This window comes from Saccostrea cucullata, unplaced genomic scaffold (assembly GCF_032062105.1).
Source record: "Saccostrea cucullata isolate Sc308-1 unplaced genomic scaffold, CSIRO_AGI_Scuc_v1 ctg193, whole genome shotgun sequence".
NCBI lineage: Eukaryota > Metazoa > Mollusca > Bivalvia > Ostreida > Ostreidae > Saccostrea > Saccostrea cuccullata.
The window spans coordinates 53,947-74,262 of NW_026926125.1; the positions used below are offsets into that span (position 1 = coordinate 53,947).

At 30.8% G+C, this 20,316-nt stretch overlaps 1 protein-coding gene across 1 annotated transcript; it reads right to left on the bottom strand.

Annotated features, from left to right (window-relative positions):
- Positions 1 to 187: 187 nt before the first annotated feature.
- LOC134270847 (putative per-hexamer repeat protein 5) lies at positions 188 to 20,108 on the bottom strand. Its single transcript, XM_062753094.1, has 32 exons — positions 19,937 to 20,108; positions 17,121 to 17,238; positions 16,776 to 16,951; positions 15,801 to 15,851; positions 15,602 to 15,721; positions 15,303 to 15,353; positions 14,811 to 14,831; positions 14,395 to 14,415; positions 14,054 to 14,098; positions 13,837 to 13,947; positions 12,400 to 12,411; positions 12,097 to 12,114; positions 11,850 to 11,870; positions 11,156 to 11,176; positions 10,621 to 10,641; positions 8,978 to 9,004; positions 8,832 to 8,858; positions 8,655 to 8,675; positions 8,478 to 8,498; positions 7,821 to 7,847; positions 6,625 to 6,669; positions 6,493 to 6,507; positions 6,133 to 6,159; positions 5,882 to 5,923; positions 5,743 to 5,757; positions 5,158 to 5,199; positions 3,791 to 3,814; positions 3,571 to 3,591; positions 1,578 to 1,686; positions 1,390 to 1,466; positions 695 to 806; positions 188 to 487 (listed from the first exon to the last, which is right to left on the bottom strand). Exons 1-32 carry the CDS (start codon positions 20,037 to 20,039, stop codon positions 361 to 363), a joined length of 1,689 nt encoding a protein of 562 aa, XP_062609078.1. The 5' UTR covers positions 20,040 to 20,108; the 3' UTR covers positions 188 to 360.
- Between the last annotated feature and the right edge of the window lie 208 nt (positions 20,109 to 20,316).

A 20,316-nucleotide genomic window follows, 5' to 3' on the forward strand; every position in this document is an offset into this window, starting at 1 on the left:
CAAATACTGCCAATTCGGTTTAAAGCAGTGTACACTCAATCATAATCAATCTCAGCTTGCCCTGAAATGAAACTATTAGATATAAAAGGATCTGTTAAGTTCTTAAGTTTAGCTGTTCTAGAGAACAAGCGTTTTCTTTTTTTTTTATTTATTTGCATTTTATGGTAAAAAAGCTCAAAACAAGACAAACAAGTCTGAAACTTTATTTAATTTATATATATAAAAAATAAATTGTATTGTACATGTATATCAATCACATTATTCGTATGGCGATCGATCGTTAATTGCACTTCCACTGATAAACATGTAAAAAAATTATTAAATGTTTTTATTGTGCTTTTGTTCGAGTTTAACAAAAGTCTACTCCTCAACGAAGTTTGGAGGGTACTGGACTTGTACGGTAGGGGGACAGTTAGGTGTCTGACAACATTTTCCAGCAGCAGGAGGATTCAAGCGACAAGATGATGGAAGATTCCATTGTACACAGCTGCAAAATACAAATAAAAATCATAAATACTGAATTAAAATATGGATAAAAGTATTTAAAATTTTCGGTTCAAATATTAATTAAACTATAGGCAGGTCAAGCACTTTCGCTATGAGTGCTGATATAAATAAAATTTTGAGAGAGAGAGAGAAGAGAAAGAGAGTTTTCATTAAACCGACTAAAAAAATATCTGAATTTCACACTTACAGTCCTGTGCACGTGTATTTTCCTGTGGTGGCATCAGCACATGTGCATCTGTAGGTACACCCGTCCTTCCAGGTTTGTCCTTGTTGGTAAACCTGACCCTTGTATACACAGCCTGTAAATAGTGCAAACAAATACAGAATAGCAACAGCGTCAGATAAAAAAATGTGGTAATTTGAACAGCGGGCTCACAAAAACATATCCCCTCTAAATTTTGATCGGAAACCCCAAATATACCAGAAAAATTTCAACTCATACGTAATAAAGATTCTGTGAAAATTAAACCAAATCTCATCCAGTGAATAAGAAGGAATTGCAAATTTAAAAAAGGGAACCATTGTATTATACACCAAATGGTTGAGTCAATGTTTTTGCCACGAGAAGTCCAAAATATGTGTCTGATCGAAATTTAAATATAGGACCTCCAAATGGCACTCTGTGGCATATATTGAAAGTCTCATTAAATTTTATTGTGGTACAGGAAGAATTGCATATAACTCAGGGATGGAGACCCCCAAATTACAACTTTAACAGACACACCCAACCACTATGTAGTACATATTCCCCCCATTTCAAGCGGGGATATGATAAGACATTTCGGTAGACAAAGGTACAGGTTACGGTATAGAGAAACTTTTTGATTTTCCATAATGATGTTCTAATCTGTTATCTGCTCGCCTGAAAAACTTGTAATCTACCTGTAGATGTGCCAGTCATAGTCCCACCGGATCCTGTTCCAGTCATTCCACCACCAGTTCCGGTCATTGCACCACCACTTCCGCTTCCGGAAGGATAGTAAACACCACCAGTACCTCCAGTCATTGCTCCTCCGCCAGTCATTGTGCCGCCGCCTGTCATTGTTCCGCCGCTGGTCATGCTGCCACACTGTCCACAGTAAGCTGGGCAGTTCTCCTTGACCCAGCCAGCGTAAGTAGCGTCGGTACAGACAGCTTTGCCGTAGTTAGCGCAGTTGTTGAGTTTATCAGCACACATTCCTAATTAATTAATTAATTAATTAATTAATTGTTTGTTGTTTTTTTAAAATCCATGTCGTTTTTAATGACAATTTTCATATATGAAAAGTGTCAGATGACATTTTATACTTTTTCAGGACATGTCTTTCATATCAGAGATAGAATATTGGTTAATAAATTACTTTGCCATTCTTTTAAATATCACCCATAAAAAGGACATGATATCACAAAAAATATTTAAAAAAAAAAGATTTTACATGTCATTCCACCGCCTGAAAAAGGTTAATGACATTTGCTTCAATATTGCAAATTTTGATGGCGTACATTTTAAAATTTTCACTTTTTCATACTTGAGATTTGAAATTCATACCAAACGGGAGTTGTATTTGACTCATTTACGAAAAAAAAGATAAGATTAAACCTTAATACAATGTCTATCCTAATTTTGAAAAATGAATTTTATGCATTTTAATGCATTTTGGTTGGGGATTACACATTCTTACCATTCGTACCACTGCTGGAACATAAATTGCAATGTTTGGGACAGCTGTCATGAGCAAAAGCGGAATAAGCAGGGTTTGAACAAAAGCTAGTTCCATACTGGACACAATTCACTTTATCTGCGCAGTATCCTGTATAAGCAAGGCAACAACAATGCAACGAACAAAAGAAACACAAACATGTGAAGAAGCTTTTCAAGCAAGAAAAATAAAAAAGCAACAATAATTTCTTGCTTTGAACTTTGAATGGAAATATAAAATTAAGCATGTAAAATTATCTAGGTGATTAGAGAAAGAGTTTCTTACTAAGAAATGAATCTGTTTGGCAAATTATTTGTTTAATTTTCTTCAAATTTTGTTCAGTCAATAAAAATGTACAGAGTAACAAATTAGTTTACTTTTGACAATATAGGTCCGAAAAGTAGATCTTGAAAGTTGCCATTACTGTGGCCAAATGTTCAGGAATTTAAGAAGAATACTAGTAATTTCGAATGACCACTTCCTTTCATTACTGTGAAATCAAAAACATTTCATGGAGTTTAATTTTCGTTGTCTTTGAGGTATGAAGAGACCCACGAATTATTGTGCACCACGAAATGTAAAATGTTACAAACATAACTACTAAACATTTTAATTTACGAAATCAAATCCCTACGAACCAGGAGTTGACCCCACATAAATATATGATTTTACAGTACATGTATTTCTTTTCAATCCGCTCTCATTGCTACTGGTTATTCTTATCAATATTTGGGACAATTTAACAAAATGTATGCAGGTCTTCTATCGAAATGAATATTTTTTCCATACTGATCTGAGTATATTGGAAAAATTTTGAAAAAAAGTCAAGTTTACATACAAAAATCATTTATAACAAAACATATCGATTGTATATCATAAGAAAGTTATTTCATAAAATATGAGCAAAGCGTAACTCAATGCGTAAGGAATGGCTGATTTTGAAGCAGTGTGCAAACCATAAGAAGGGAAATTTGCAGAGAAAATTGCCAAAGAAGCAGCGGAATAACTCTTGTTTAACAAGAATTCAATTTTGTGCGAATTTGTTAATATGGCTTCTCAATCCAGCGAGAAGCATAGTTCTTGACATAGGGAATAAGAGGATTTAATTCTTACCGGTCATGGTTCCTAATGAAAGGAGTAAACAATATTTAACAAGTTTAACAAGTGGAGAATATCAGTACCTTAACCATTCATATAACATGCAAGTTTAAAACAACCTGATTTTAAAATCTGTAAAATGCTATTATTTTTTTTATTTAATTCTTTATTTCATATGCCATCTCCCATGGCTATGGGTTTTATACTAAATTATGTGAACATATTCATTATACAAACTTATTATTTTGATTAATTAATTAATTAAGTGACGTCATTATCTTCTTACCTGTTCCCCCAGTCATGGTTCCTAGTGAAAGGAATACACAAAATTAATAAGTTGAACTATATGCAAATTTTGTACCAATTATATCACATATAATTTCAAAGCGTCCATGTTCTGAATTTTATGAAGTTAATTCTTTATTTTTTTTAACTAAATTAAGTGATCTTATTAAATAAGCTAATTTATGGCGTCGATTTAACAACCAAGTTAATTCATGTCGTACCTGTTCCTCCGGTCATTGTTCCTCCTGAAAGAAATAAGAATATGAATTATTCATTTTAAAAATGTACATTTTTGCATTTTGCTACATTTTTGGTAAGACAAAATTTAGAGAAAAACATCCACTCTTGCACTTTCCTCAACCGTCCCAAAGAAGTGTTGAAAGCTGTGCGTTTGCACCAATGGTATTGGTATTGCACCTTCATCTTTTTTTCGTTGAAAATGTAGCAAAGCTCTTATCCTTTTTTAGGCTGATAATGTTGGCCTCATGATTTATTTTATATTTGTTGTATATTTGCGGAATAAGCAGTAAATAATATAAAGTGCAAAGGCCTATGTGAGGTAAAGCAATCAAATAATACAATAAAACACACACTTCTGACTCTATAAAAAACCTCTAGAAAAAAGGTTTATCTCCTCCAAAGGAAGAAACTCATATACTCATTACTGAATATTGACGAATCAATTGCTCATGTTTTCTAATTTAAGCAGAACCTACTACCCAGGCAACGTTCAAACACAGACTCTGTTACCGAAATGAATCCGAGAAGTCCAACGAAAAGAATTCTAATATGTGTTGGTAAAGATAAGGGGATGGTGGTGGATTTGAGTTGCTTTTAGATTTACTTGATCCCCCAAGAAATAACAGTACAACCTGCATAAAATCTTTCCTTTGCAAAAAAATGAACAATCGATTCAATCGGTTATGAAAATTTCAACTAAATATTTAAAAGCTTGAAGCGGGATTTTTGGAGTGTGGTGGAGTAGTTGGATGATAGGGATTAGTTTAATGAAAATGAATTCGAGTATTTTGACCAAGCAGGAAAGAATGCAAAATGCAAAAGTTATCAATTTTAGTTTTTGTTATTTTTAGTAATGTTTATTTAAAATAAAATTTAAATGAAAGTTCATATGAAAGTATCTCTTAAGATATTTGACAACTAAATCATCTAAATCAGCACTTTCAATCACGTAAACTTATCCATAAGACTACTCATGCAAGACAGAGAAGTATTTCAAAAATAACAACTTGAGTAAGGCCAAAATCTGTATATTTTACACAAAAGCATAACTGCCTTATCGTATTTAACTAAAATCAAGCTTTGCCCAAGCGATAATAATATGCTTATAGAAACCTGTTCCAGTTCCACCTAAAATTAAGTTAAAAATTTAAGTATTCTTATAAAATTTATATTTTTTGCTTTTGGATTTTTCTACTTAATTTACAGAAAAATTTGAAAGGTTAATCAAATTATTTTTAATTCATTTTCCCCTACACCTATGAACTAGAATTCAAACATTTTTTCGGTTAAAGTAAGAATGAGATTTTTGACAATTTAAAAAATAGAGGTTTAGGTATTTCTTATTTACCTGTACCCCCTGTAACTCCTGGTCCAGTATACACTCCCGACCCTAATGAAATTGAGTTTTGTTACTGAATAAATTATAAATTCAGAATAATTATATCATGATCAAAAAGGTCATAAAATAGCTACAAAAATTGTATATATTGAAAAATAATCTTAATCCTTTGTATAAGTTTTATTTAAAAAATCGGCAAGTTTTTGAAAGTTTTGAGATATTTTTGAAATAAGGTTCGTTTGACGGTTTTGATTTACCTGATCCACTAGGAACAACAAAACCGCCTGAAAACAGTAATGGGACCATTTTTAACAAAATGAAATAAAATTCTTTATTCATATCTTTCGATACTTTGTTTTTATTTCTGGAAATGGTCATAAAATATATTTAATATATAAATTCAAAATTTATGAATTAAAAATTTCACATTTGTAAATCTTTTGAACTTGATTTCATAAAAGCGTCACTTCCGCTGTGACGTCACATGTAATAAATTTTAGGAATTTGTATATTTTGCATAAAAACGAAACAGACTTAATATATACGGTAAAAAAATTCCTCAAGCATTTGCCAGGCGATAACTGCAAAATATACCTGTTCCACTTCCATCTAAAAATACAGTTTTGAATAATAAGCTCTTTGCAGAAATAAATTTCTTTAATCAGGAAAATTCGGTGTAGTAATTAAACTTTAGATAATTTAAGACAGAGATTTGGGTTTTTCTTATTTTTACCTGTACCCCCTGTCCCTCCTGTTCCAGTATATACACCCGATCCTAATGAAAATGAGTTTTGTTATTGAATGAATTATAAATTAGAATAATTAAATTTTAGTGAAAAAGGTCATAAAATAGCTCCACAAATTAGATATCTCGAAACGTAATCTTAATCCTTTGTACAAGATTTATTTTTAAAGAATCAGCAAGTTTTTGTGAAAGTTTTGAGATATTTTTGAAATAAGGTTCGTTTGATGGTTCTGATTTACCTGATCCACCAGGAACAACAAAACCGCCTGAAAACAGTAATGGGACCATTTTTAACAAAATGAAATAAAATTCTTTATTCATATCTTTTGATACTTTGTTTATATTACTGGAAATGGTTATAAAATATACTTAATATATAATTTTTAACATTTATGAATTAAAAATTTCACAACTGGACACTTTTTAAAGTTGGATTTAAGTTGATTTTTTTAAAAGGCGTCACTTCCGCTGTGACGTCACATGTAAGAAAGTTTTGAAATTTGCATAGTTTATGCAAAAACGAAACAGACTTAATAGCTAAAAGAATACGGTTAAAAAAATCCCTCAAGCATTTTCCAAGCGATAATTGCAAAATATACCTGTTCCACTTCCATCTAAAATGCAGTATTAAAGGTTTATTGCAGAATTTTATTTGTTTTAATTTTTAATCAGGTGTAGGAATTAGACTTTAGATAATTTGAATTAGAACTTTAGGTATCACTTATGTTTACCTGTACCCCCAGTCCCTCCTGTTCCAGTATATACACCCGACCCTCCTGTAAATGAGTTTTGTTATTGAAACAGATTAAGATTTAAAATTAGTGTTATTATACTGAAATGGTCAAAGAAAGGAGCGAAAAATTACTATAAAGTACTTAAGAAAAGCAAGCAAACCAAATGCAATTTCGTCAAAAAAAATAATTAATAAAGTTTATAATCGTTAAGCACAAAAACAATTTTCTTAAATTTAATTTTAATCAAATTCATAGTAAAATTTTGTTTTGCTTTGTACACCTGCAAACAGTTTTGTCACAAGGCATCTATATATAAAGTGTATTTGGTTGTTTAAAAATCGACCACATCATGCAAACATCGCTGACAGACTCCAAAGGTAAGAGTTTTGATTATTTTGGGGGAAATTCTAAAAAAAAAATCAAATAAATGAAATGATTCACATTATCTGAAAATAGGACCTAGTTGTATCAGTTTAAATCGAGTTTTAGAATTAAAGGTAAGGTTTAATTGAAAGTTTCACTTTACTTCATATCGAGAAATAATCCCAAAAAAAATATTTGACACAATATTTTTTTGGAACACACAACGAAACGTTCGAATATCATATTTGCTATCAAAGCTTAATTGTCTAAGCGATTTCGAAGCGATTGATATACCTGTTCCTAATATCGATCCACCTAAAATTATAGTAATGATTTACCATTGTACGATAAATGTGAGATATCTGTATTTTTTTTAATATTATTTTTTTTAAAATGTAAAACAATAATTCATTTATTCCTTTCTTTAAAATATTTTCCTTGTTATATTACTCATTCAAAATACTGTCAAATAAAACAATTTATATAAAAGCTATTTCCCCTTCCAATAATCAAGCTATACAAGCATTTTCGGTTTGGATTTATTTCTCATAATGGTTCGTGTAGTTAAGCTTTCCTCAGATTTTTTATAAATGTTAACAAGCAAGCGTTTTATCACCAGAAAAGCATTTGAAAAAGACCATTTTCTCTCTTAAATCATTAAGAAATCTCGAGGCATTTAGAGCAGTTTTCACTTTCGAAGTAATGTGTGAGCAAGATATATGCTAATCAATAGTGCTGACAAATTTGAAAAATATTTTTGTTAAACAGAACTTTAGCATATAACAGACTTTTGAAGTCAAGATGGGATATTTTGACGATTTTGGGTTTACCTGGAAGCACGGGAACGGGATATCCGCCTGAAAGAAGTGATGACAAAAAATTGTAGGATTTCTATTTTTTCTTTCTTCCAAGACATTTTATATTCGTGCAGCTTTTGTAACCGTTGGATTTATTTATAATTTATACATATATGTTTATATTAGATGAAACACGGGAAATTTAAATTTATGCATATGTTAACAAAGCATTAATAAAATTTATAATTTGAATTGATAATGAGTTTCGGAGTTTTTCAAGCATTTGTTAAGGCATAGGCTACGACATACCTGTTCCACCAGAACCTGAATTTTCAATAACAATTATTAAACTATAGAAATACTTGTTTTAATAATGATCCACTGCAAGCTATCTCTTATTTATGTTAAATCAATAACCATTATTTTTCAATCCTAACCAATGATGGTCGTATCTACATAATCATATTTTTTTCTATCGAACCTTTACTTAACAAAATGATAACCAATCTATCCTGTATCAAATAATAAGTCATAGTTCCACCTTAATTTAAAAAAGGATAAAGTTCTAAATTTTGTCTTTTAAAAATACTTCTAGTTAGGTACTCGGGTAATGGGTGTCTCGATTTTCCGTAGGATTTTAGCTCAGTAAAGAGAAAAAAGTCTCGAGAGAAAAGTCAGCATAAGAATTACCTGTACCAGTCATAGTTACACCTTAATTTTAAAAAAAGATAGGGTTTTAAATTTTGTCTTAAACATTATAAATACTACTATTTAGGTTTGTAGGTAATGAGTGTCTCGATTTTCCGTAAGATTTTAGCTCAATAAAAAGAAAAGAAGCCCTGAGAGAAAAACCAGCATAAGAATTACCTGTACCAGTCATAGTTCCACCTTAATTTTGAAAAAAGGATAAGGTTCTAAATTTTGTGTTAAACATTATAAATACTACTAGTTCGGTCTGTAGGTAATGAGTGTCTCGGTTTTCCGAAGGATTTTAGCTTAAAAAGAAAAAAGAAGCCTGGGAAGAAAAGCCAGCATAAGGATTACCTGTTCCAGTACCCGTCATAGGTACACCTGGATATCAAACATAGGAAATGATACTTAAATTATAATAATGACTACAATCCATGTAATAGATATTGATTGGAGGACAGACTTAAAAAAAAATTCAATAGAAAAAATTGCAAAATTACCTGTTCCTGTGCCAGTCATTGTTCCACCTAAATATTAAATGAAAATAATATAATGTCCTGTGTAAATATTGTGTTTTTGAATGATAATCATTTTAGGGTGAATTTCGTTCATATTTTTATATAAAGAATGAAAATAAGATCTTGCATCAGTTGCACAAAGAATTCAAATGTGCAAAAAATACCCATGTTAAATTCAATTCTTTTGAAGGATTGTACAAAAAATAATAAATGACGAAAAACGCTGTGAATCCGCCAGATAAAAATAGGAATCAAGCAAAACAGTTGGCAGACAAACATCTCTACAATATAATGCATGTATGTAAGAAGTATTCACAAATTAGTTGTTAATTTATAAAGACCAAAAGCAAAGCAAATTGTTGCAAATGTACGATGGATGGAAAAGGCAAATAAGTTATGAGAATAGTACTAGTAGCTGTAAAGATAGTAACGGATTGATCATAATGCAATACGTATATTTCAGGAATGGTCATTTAATGTATATTTTAATAAAAAAAAATATACAACAAAGCATTGCAACATTTATGACGACGTCTTTAGATTAAAAAGTGTATACACGTTGAGATATCAGATGCAAGCAAATTGAAAACAGAAAGGAAAGGTTTTAAAAGAATTTATTTGATTATTGTTGATTGCATGCTTGAAAACAATCAGTCATTGTTATTTAAAATATGTTCAATGTCCCTACCTGATGAACACATATGACAGTACTGGGGACATTGTTCACGTGCAAAAGCGGCATAGGCAGAATTGGTGCAAATAGCTGACCCCATTGATGCGCAATTCAATTTGTCAACACATGATCCTGTTGCAAAATTAAAGCAAGCAAAGCAAACATAAAGACCACCGAAAAAACAAGCCTTGATACACAACGCCAAAAGCTGTGGGTGCGATATTGATGAAATGTTATTTTCTGTAAGAAGTTTAAGTTAATCTTGTTTTTATTTTAGAGAAAGTTCTATTCTTGTTTTAGCTTAGTGAAAAAATGGGCACAAAGCACCATTCAGTATAAACAACGAGTAAACTGGACAAAGTTTTAAGGATGAATAATTATTTCAATCTCATTATTTGATTAGGTATATGTAATGCTGAACCTAAATCATATGAAAATGCTGATAATTTCGAGTAACGCCATATAAAGATTACGGTTTTTCTTTTAATTGAGAAAATGTACAGTGATAATAGTCGAGTAAAACGCAAAATGAACTCAATAAAGAAATGAAAAGTGTAAAATCATCTATTTTCGTAGGCCAAATTTTTGTACTTAGATAAAAGCACTAGTTGGGGAGTTTTTGATTTCGCTATTCAAGAGGAAACAATATCTTTTCGTCTTCATGAAAAAAACTCGGTGAGTGTCTCCTAAACAATGAAAATAAATCCCGATGAAAATTAATGAATTAAGTTAAATTAATCGCTAACAAGCATGGTAAGCTAAAGCTTTTATCTTTAGTTCTTTAGTGTGTTAATGAAAAGGCATTTTTTTCAAATTCAATATTGAACTTCTAAAATTTTTTATTCCATTTTGTTTTTTAAAAAAATTCAAACTCCATCAAATTAACGAAACCAATTTTTTTAATGTGTGTAAAAGTTTTTTTTTTTTTTTTTTTTTTTTTTTTTAAAATCACTAATTCCAGTCATTGTACCACCTGAATATTAAATTCTTAAAAAGTGAATTAAATATTCATTTAGAAATGGTGAGGAATATTTTCTCAGTTTTGATACATTTAAACAAAGAATATCTTAAAAAAAAATCCTAAACGGTTTTATCAATTTATGCAGATTATATTTTAAGATAAAAATTTGTCCTGTGTAAGAGTTTTTGGTAAAGGTTTGTCATTCACCTTAGTTATCATTTTAGCTTGTCTGGGAGAAGACAAAAGTAGAAGACTATAAATTTTATCCGAATCTCAAGCGTAGTTTTATTATATCCCTGTCTTCATGGTCTTGAAATGTTGCCTAAACGTATCCAATACGGGTCTTAAATTCGACTTATTTACCCAACACCGATTTTGGTAAAAACTGTTTAAAGTTCATAAAAACCAGAGAAGAGACATATGCATTTTGAAAAATATAACCTGAAAACTTGCTTACAAGACATGAGTTTCAGAAAACATGAATGTTTATTTTTTGAAAAGGAAAGATAAGTTTGAGAGAAATTACCTGTACCAGTCATTGTTCCACCTAAATTATAAACATAAAAGCATTTATTGTTAAATTAAAGTTTTTAATTAATAATCGTCATGAATCTATTACTCAAATTAAAGTAAATGTAGAAATCTTACAAAATTCAAAACAACCTTATGTACATTTTACAATATCCCCCTTCTTGAAATATTACCGAAAGAGTAAGAAGATATACATATACATGTACCTAATGTTACAAATAAACCTTTAAATTTAAACCTTTACTGAGCATCTCCAGACGTTTATTAGTCATAATTAATAGGGTTTTCTGCATGAAAGAGTTTTAAAGCTTAAAAATTCGATCAATAATATTTTGAAAACAGCTTCAAAATTCAACTTAAACAACTACATAGTATAAGTTTTTTTTTCTGTTTCACAAAACAATTTTTATATTGCTTTTGGGATGAAAAAGACTTTTACTTTAAAACTTAGACCGAATAAATTTAAAGAAAAAAGACTTCACTTGTGATGGTCATTTTTTAAATAAATAAATAGGTCTGATGGTGAATTGTGCAAATTTCTCAGATCTTCTGATAAGATAGGTTTTTTTTCTAAACTTTGGGATACACTTTCCCTAAAAGTATTATTAAAAATATTGTTTTTTTTTATGTTTCATGGTGACTAAAGTTATTATACATCATTAGACGGAATAAATTAAAAAAGAAATTACCTGTTCCAGTCATAGTTCCACCTGAAAATCAAACAAAAAATATGTGACGGTCATTTTGTTTGACTACGTCTGAGAGATACAGTAGGTAAACAAATTACTTAGATCTTCTAATAAGGTTTTTAATTTTTTTTTTAAGTTTGTTATGCATTTACCCTAAAAGCAGTTTTTAAAAGATATTTTTTTTAAATGTTCCATGAAAACTAAAGTTAGTGCACAATCTCTATACCGAATTTTTTTTTTTATTTACCTGTTCCAGTCATTGTACCTGAAAATCAAACATAAAATTTGTGACGGTCATTTTTTGTTTGAAAAAAAAACTTAATTTTTCCAGTTCACCTTCAAATATCGCTATTAAAATATTCATTGAAATAATATTATTAACTATCAAAATAAAAGTAGCACTCAAAAAACGCACTTGTCATATTTCTTTTTTAAAAAGTATTTTAAAAGATCTAAGATAAAAAATTTTAAGCTCAGGTAATTTAATAAATTTGCCCAGTTTATAATTCTTTATAAAATCTATCTCATAAGATAATCTTGATTTTCATACCTGTCATTCCACCTAAAAATATGAAAAGGATGCAAAAATTAATTTAGAAAAAAAAATTATTTCCGGTATACATGTAGATTTATAAACCAGGAAAATAATCTTTTGGAATCTATTTTTTGGGGGATTGGTTAGGGGTAAACAAAAGCATATTAAAGAGAAAAATGGTCTACATTGGAATGATGATTGCATGTTTTTTTGTAACTGCAAATTATTATTATTATTAGATTTACAGTATAATTTGTCCAAACCGGCTACCACCGGTTCCATAAAATTTGGCCGATTTAGACAGAATCCGGAATAGAGGAAATATGCAAGAAAATATTAATTTTGAAATTTCGTAGTTTATTTACAAGTACATCATATACATAATATAAATAGGCAATTAAATGATGAAATCAATCAATATTTTGGGGTCTAGAAATTATAAAATATTATCGCATGACTACTATATGTCAAGTGGACCGGGTTTCGCTTGTCAAAGAGCTCATTCAATGTATAAATAGTAATGCATAATTATTTACGATGTCCTAATTATTGGATTGATTTTTTAATTTTTATGTGAAAAATTACGTCTTCCCCCACAGTGTTATGGCGCCATTTTGAAATGCGTTCGATTTTCGATCCCGATTTATATTTTGATTTGTAAATTGCGTACATCTATTTTTTGTATTTATGTAATAATGTGGTAAAGGAGTTATACCAAATTGTAATTCAATCGTACAGGCCTTATAATTTTTTCAAGTGGGCTGTGTCACCGCCACATTTCAATGAGTTCGTCTCATGGCACTTATCATGTTAATGTAAACACGGATCATCACATCCACCACGAAAGGTGTAAATTGCTTTGAAGTTACTCAGGTTATTATGTGTGGCCGGATTAGAGGAAATAATTACCGTTAATTATGAGTAGATGGGACCAGTATGACCGTTCGAAATACAGAATAGACGATATCCGGACTACACAGAATAATGAATTTGTTAGTTCATTAAAATTTATAGATGGAATGGACAAAAATCTGGAGTACTTAAAGTCCGGTTTAGACAAATTTTACTGTATAATGATTCGAATAGAATCTTAAATGAAATTTTGAATTCCTTTTCTTTTTATCAAATAAAATAATATTAAACATTCCAATCATGGTATCGGTTACCCCTATACCTTTACTGGTATTTAAACTATTTTTTTGGTTTTTGTGAAGTGTGTTGTCAAGCAATCAATATTTTTCCGTCAGTTGAAAAATGAAAATGAATTAAAATGAACAATTTTACTCTATTTGCAGATTTGTAACACATTACTTGGAAATTTTACCTTTTAGAACACACAAACTTGTCATAAAAAGAAATGTAACTAGACTCAGGAAGTTATATCTTACAAATCAAACGTTCCCTTATTGCTAAAGTTTGCATAATAAATTTTGACTCTTTAGACACACTTACACTTGTTGCAGAATTTAGCACAGTTCTTTGACACCCAGGCGCTGTATTGTTGGTCAGTACAGACAGCAGTTCCGTAACTGGCACAGTTATTAATAGCATCAGTACAAGAGCCTACCAAAAAAATTAAAATATGTTAGTTATATAGTTATATGTTTTAAAATTTAAAATGAATTATTTATCTGGATGTTCTATTTTTTAAAAGTTTAACTCTGTGTACCTGTCATTGTTCCTGGTCCAGTCATCGTTCCTGATCCACCTGAAATTACAAAAAAGGTAAAAGAAGAAAAAAAAATAAATACTGGTATTTTTATTGAAATTGATTACAATCCTTATTTTTGGATAATTATTCCAACTAGGAAAAGACATGTTACCTATAAGAAATTAAATTTTCGAATAAACATTGTCAGTACAGACAGCAGTTCCGTAATTGGCACAATTATTAATAGCATCAGTACAAGAGCCTACCCAAAATATAAAATATGCCAGTTATACGTTTAAAAATTTAAAATGAATTATTCAACTGAATGTTCTGTTTTTTAAAAGTTTAACTCTGTGTACCTGTCATTGCTCCTGTTCCACCTGAAATTACAAAAAAGGTAAAAAAAAAAAAAATAATAATAATAATAATAACAAATACTGGTATTTTTATTGAAGTTGATTACAATCCTTATTTTCGGTTAATTATTCCAGCTAGGAAAATTAAGGCATGCTATAGATCTATTACAAATTAAATTTTCGAATAAATATTTTTTAAAAAGTACATTTAACTTTTTTCATTCAGGGTTTGATTATCGTTCCTTCTGATATCTAAAGTTATCGTATACGTTTACTAAATTTTGATTTAAGCATATTACAAGTACCTAAACTAATAACTTAATATATTTCTCAATATTAAAATTCTACATTGAGGCAATAATGTCTTCTTAAATGACGCCTTTATGGAGTCCAAATATGAAATAAAATATCATCCTTACCCGATCCACTTGTGCCTGTACCTGTAAAATTAATTTATTGTAAGATGCTACATCACTTCATATCAATACTTTTACAACTTTCAAAATTAAGAGAAAAGTTTTCTTAGTATGTGATGATATTGGTAAAAGATAACCGATCCTAAAAGGTCAAGGTCACTTATAACAAACCAATGAAAATATATCCCTTAAAACAGAAACAAAAGGAAAGTTAAAATGCAGGTTTTAATTTTGTGAATCGGACCTTAAACTACAGGATTCCTCCTCCCCTCCCCCCATAATGATATTGATTAACTACATGAAAATAATTGTTGCATTTATAAAACCTGCAAGAACATTCACCTACATACAAGTAGAAGCTATTCTTATCCTTCTAGAAAGTAAATATATATAAATAGCAAGTCTAAACAATCGAACATTATCAAGAAAGAATATCAATAGTACATGATCATGTAATGAGAGTGGAATATAATAAATTTAATTTTATGTACACACCAAAGTGCAGGCTGAATCCACCATCTCCACCACCACTACTAGAACTTGTTCCTATATATATATATATATAAAAAAAAAGAATCTTAGGAACTTGCACAAGATCTTGTTCAAAATTAGTCTTATATTCGAAATATATTAATGAATATAACATCACTTGCAAAGCAAGGTAATACAGATGATATATTAAATCAGTGTTTGAATACAAAATAAATGCCTTAGCCTTTCTAGGCACTTTGTATTTACATGTTCAAGCATTATTTTTGTTACTTATAATTAAGACATAAAGTATTAAAACATACCTCCACACATATTACAGTAGAGAGCACAGTTCTGTTTGACCCATTGGGAGTAACTGGCATCAGAACACACGGCCTTTCCGTAATTAGCACAGTTGTTAATTGCGTCATGACAAGATCCTCCTAAATAAAGATTTTTTAAATTATTGAAATAGTTGTTTTCTATTTTTGGATATTTAATAAGAAATAAACACTGCCTTACCACTCATAAAAGATCCGGAGTGCGAACTACCACCGCCCATTTGCACGTGTTGTCCTGTCAAAAGAATGAAAATCCTCCAAGAGTTAAGATAGATTTTATTGATTCAAATGAAATTGTTGTTAACTTTTTCCAAATTTGAATAACAAATATAAATAAATGTTTTGACAATTAAACTTGTACAATTTAATTACATACATGTATGTATTATACTTAAATGCCAAACTCAAGAGTATGCTTAAAAAGTTTTATATTGACTTTTTGAGTTTCAGCAATGCAGATTAATTTTTGTTTTTGTAAAAATATTGTAAGGCATGCAATCTGACACCTTCACATCAAAGTTGGTGTCATATCCAAGATTTTTAATAGTGAAACAAGATTTGTTTGTTATTGTAAATGTCTTATTTATCATTTCATCGATTATATCCAAGCTTTAACATCATGATTGTACTGAGTCATTACATGGGTCAAATAAAAATCTTTGTCTATCAAATTTCGATCACATTAGATTGTCTTCAGTATTAAATATTTACTGATTTTAGAGAGTTAAAAAGGCAATTTAGATAGTTTAAAAGTAATTCCTGGGATTTCTGATTGTTTAACTCAAAATACTGAGGGTATAAAAAGTATCTAGTGTGCGATCATAAGGTGCATTTTGGAATTGATTTCGAAATTAACAGAATTTCAAAATGAACTTAGGTAGTGAAGTAGATTATTTATCTGTAAAGAGATGTGCAAAAAAGTTAAAATTTTAATCCATTGGTTTATTAGTATTTTGTAGGCGACATTGTGTGTCTGAGAAAATTCACACTATTTTGTACTCCTAGTATGTACAGTCGAATCACCTAAATTAAAAGTATGATCATATTATAAAATCTGGAACGCAGTTGCCAAGATAATTGATTCTTTTTTTTTTTTTTTTTTTTAGAAAAATGAAAGATACGTTTTGTAATTTGACGAATTTCAATAACTTAAGATTCGTACCACCACCGGAACTTCCTGTTCCACCACCAGAACTTCCTGTTAGTACAGTTCCACTTCCTCCGCCGCTACCACCAGAGGGCTGGAAGTTACACTGTGGCTTTTGACAACAACTGTTTGATGGATCCTGTGCCATGTAACATCCATCAGGGAGTGTATCATAATGAGGACAGCTGTGATTGGCCAAAAAAGTATGAATAAATTAAAAAGTTTTCTTATATTTTTAAACTGTCTGATCATAGATTACATTATTAAGTTATACCGGGGTATGTATATTACTCATATAATTGAAATATATGGCAATTTACAAAATAGACAAAATATTATCATTATAAAACCTACATTTCTGTACAGCTGTATTGTCCGCTTGTTCCGTCTTTGCAGACACAGTTGTATTTACAGGGTACCTGCCAGGTCTCCCCCTGTCGATGGACGGTACCCTCATATAGACATCCTCCACCTACCAAGACAAAGGTAAGATAAATAGTTTAAATCAGTTTTTATTCGCGAGAACTTCATTTCGCGTTATAGCGCGAGACAGTGTGCTCGCGAAAATATCATTCTCACGTATATTAGTATTCCTCAAGATAACACAGACTAGTAACTTAGTCTACAATTCGTGAAACTTTTGTATAAAGAGTTAATGTCTACCTCGCAAAAATTAAGTATCGCGAAAATTTAGTGATCTTGAGTATTTTTCTTCGGCGAATTAAAATTCAGGAAAATTTTAAAAAGAATTTCCGAACATTCCGTTTTGTGATTAGTGATTTTATTTCCTCATTTCAATGCACTGTTGTCTAATAATATTGTCTAAAAGGAATTTTGAGTTCAGGACACAACTTCCTATCTTCCCCTATGGCATTTGCACTCACAATGTTTGACCTTTTACGGATAAACATACGGTAAGTTGAACCTCCTCCATTACATAAGCCTGTTATCTCCTTTTGCTATTTTCGGAAGACTGGGATTGACTGGGACTGGTTTATTCCAAGGTGAGTTTTGTTTTTGTCGTTCGTGACGGGTTATCTATTCTACATGTTCTGGTGTCATGGGGTTTTCATGTACGAAGCAAGCAGGTCAAAACAAAAGCGACAATTGCGTCCTGTTATAAGGAAACCTGCGTTTGCATCCATACGTATGAAGCAGAATTTATTCAAAAATGAAGAACTCTCTTGTTGTGGCCTTCATTTTGACAATGATATAACCGCCACAATTTATCAATTAGCAATATTCATTAACTTGATATATCCCTCTGAAGTATGATGAAAGACACAACAGAATCTGAAATATATGTTCCATATTTGAACATTAACCAGATAAAGACTTTAATGACAAACTAACAACAGAACTAATTTTTCTATCATCAACTTCCCTAATATGTAATATTATACTTTCATGTAAGTTAGTTGAATTTGATTGGTCGAGAAACATTTGTTAAAAAACACTATTACCCGCTGAATAATGAAGCCACGCCCTCCAGCGTAGCAACAGTCAACATTGCTTGACGACGGGTGATATTCCAAAAAAAAAAAACTGTGCAGAATTTATGTGCGCACGGTTCACTGTCATATGTATTTGTATGAAACATACAGTATAATATACAGTGAAACCTGTCTAATCCGACATGCACTGGGAGTCAAATTTTATGTCGGAATAGACAGGGTGTCGGATTGCACAGTGTAAAAAACATTTAAAATAGTAAAATGGGAGAGAAATTTCAAGTCGGAATTCACAGTGTGTCGGATTATTCAGGTGTCGGATTAGACAGTTTTCACTGTAATAAATATTGCATGTAGTTGAGTGTAACATTGAAAATTTTCACCCAACGAAAACCATTGTATTTATATAAGAGTATACTCTTAACACATGGCACATGGGGTTTATTGTTTTCAGTTGATTCGATATGTAAGAGCATACTCTATGTAAGAACAATATTTAAAATAAGACATGCTATTGACAAACAATTCAATGTGACATGAATTTAAACATTCTCGTTAAAGTCAACATTTTGCATCCTAATGTGGTCAATACAATGGCCTATTTAGTAGGTATAATCAATGGTTACGTCGAATGTTGACTAATATTTTTCATACAAATTGTTAGGAAGGACATTATTTTTAGACTGAGTTGTCTGCGAATATTCCCGTTGGGCCGACCATGAAATGGTGTATTAGGCGGTTAGGGGTGTTTTCTGTTCCATGGTACCTGATCCAAGCTATGTTTTAGAGGTCCATGATTGCTCTGCATGTTCGTTATCTTCATATTTTATTCACCTGCCCTTAAAATTTATATTTCTTCTTCAAGATTACCTGTTAACTTCAAAATATGATTTATATGAATAATAAATTGAACATTATATGCCATGCCAATTTCTATAGGAATATCATGCTAAATCAAGAAATATACATCCAAATTAATTGAGTCAACTTTCAATTATTTGTCTGGAAAAATATCATAACGCCCACGCAAATGATCAAGATAAAACTCTATTTTCAAAATGTATGCATGAATTTTGTTTGTTTTTAACGTTCTTCTCGAGAATATTTCACTCATATTTGGACTCTACCATTTGCTGGTGGAGAGCTGCAAATAATGTCCTATACTTGGCACTCAGGGCCATTGAGCAGTGAAAGATCTTGTTCGTGCTAACTCCTACTGCGACACGGGACCTCTGCGTCGGTTTATGCTGTCTCATTTGAACGACCGGTCTCCACGTTCAACAATGGGATTCGAACCCGAAACGTAAGGATTGACTCCTTACTTTGCGACTCTAGAAGAGATGCTCTAACCACTGCGCCACGCAAGCGACATTATACATGTACATTACCATTGGTTTAAAATATGTCCAAGTTAAGAGTATTGTTAAACAGGTACTTAAACTCGTACACAAGTGTCTAACATAAACATGAAAAAAAACATATCTCAAATTGAGGACTGATTGTTTCAGCACGGTTGTTGCTAAAACATACTGCAAAATCCCAATATAATCTGACCCGTTTTGCTGGATTCCAATACATAGTGTTAAATGTTTCTAATTTAGTCACAAGTTGTAAATAAAAATAATGCAATCACCCCAAATAAAAAAAAATTGTTAAGCATAAAAAACAGATAAACTTGAATAACTAAACTGAACAGTTATTTAAAAAACAATACCCTACCTGCTTGTCTTTTTGTGATGTGCACAGTCCTTCGAACTCCTTGGAGTTTCTCTGAAGCGACTATTGCAACGCATAAAATGGCAAATAGAAATATCCTATTCATTTTTGCGAACACAAACTTTTCCGTGATTGAAGGCTAGGATGTCTAGGTTTGTGTTATCGGCCCGGTGTTGCACCGTCCCTTATATACAGGTGCAGACGGCTTCCTAGATAGCCGGAATGGTGACGCAATGCATTTGTGCTGATTCTTACAGAATGGTATCAGGTTAAATTAATTATTTAAAAGCCAAATTTAAAACAAATCCATTCGTGTTATCCCAGTGTTTGCCTTCCTAGGCTGGACCCATGACGTTTTCTCCGATAAGATTAAGTCCATTTTT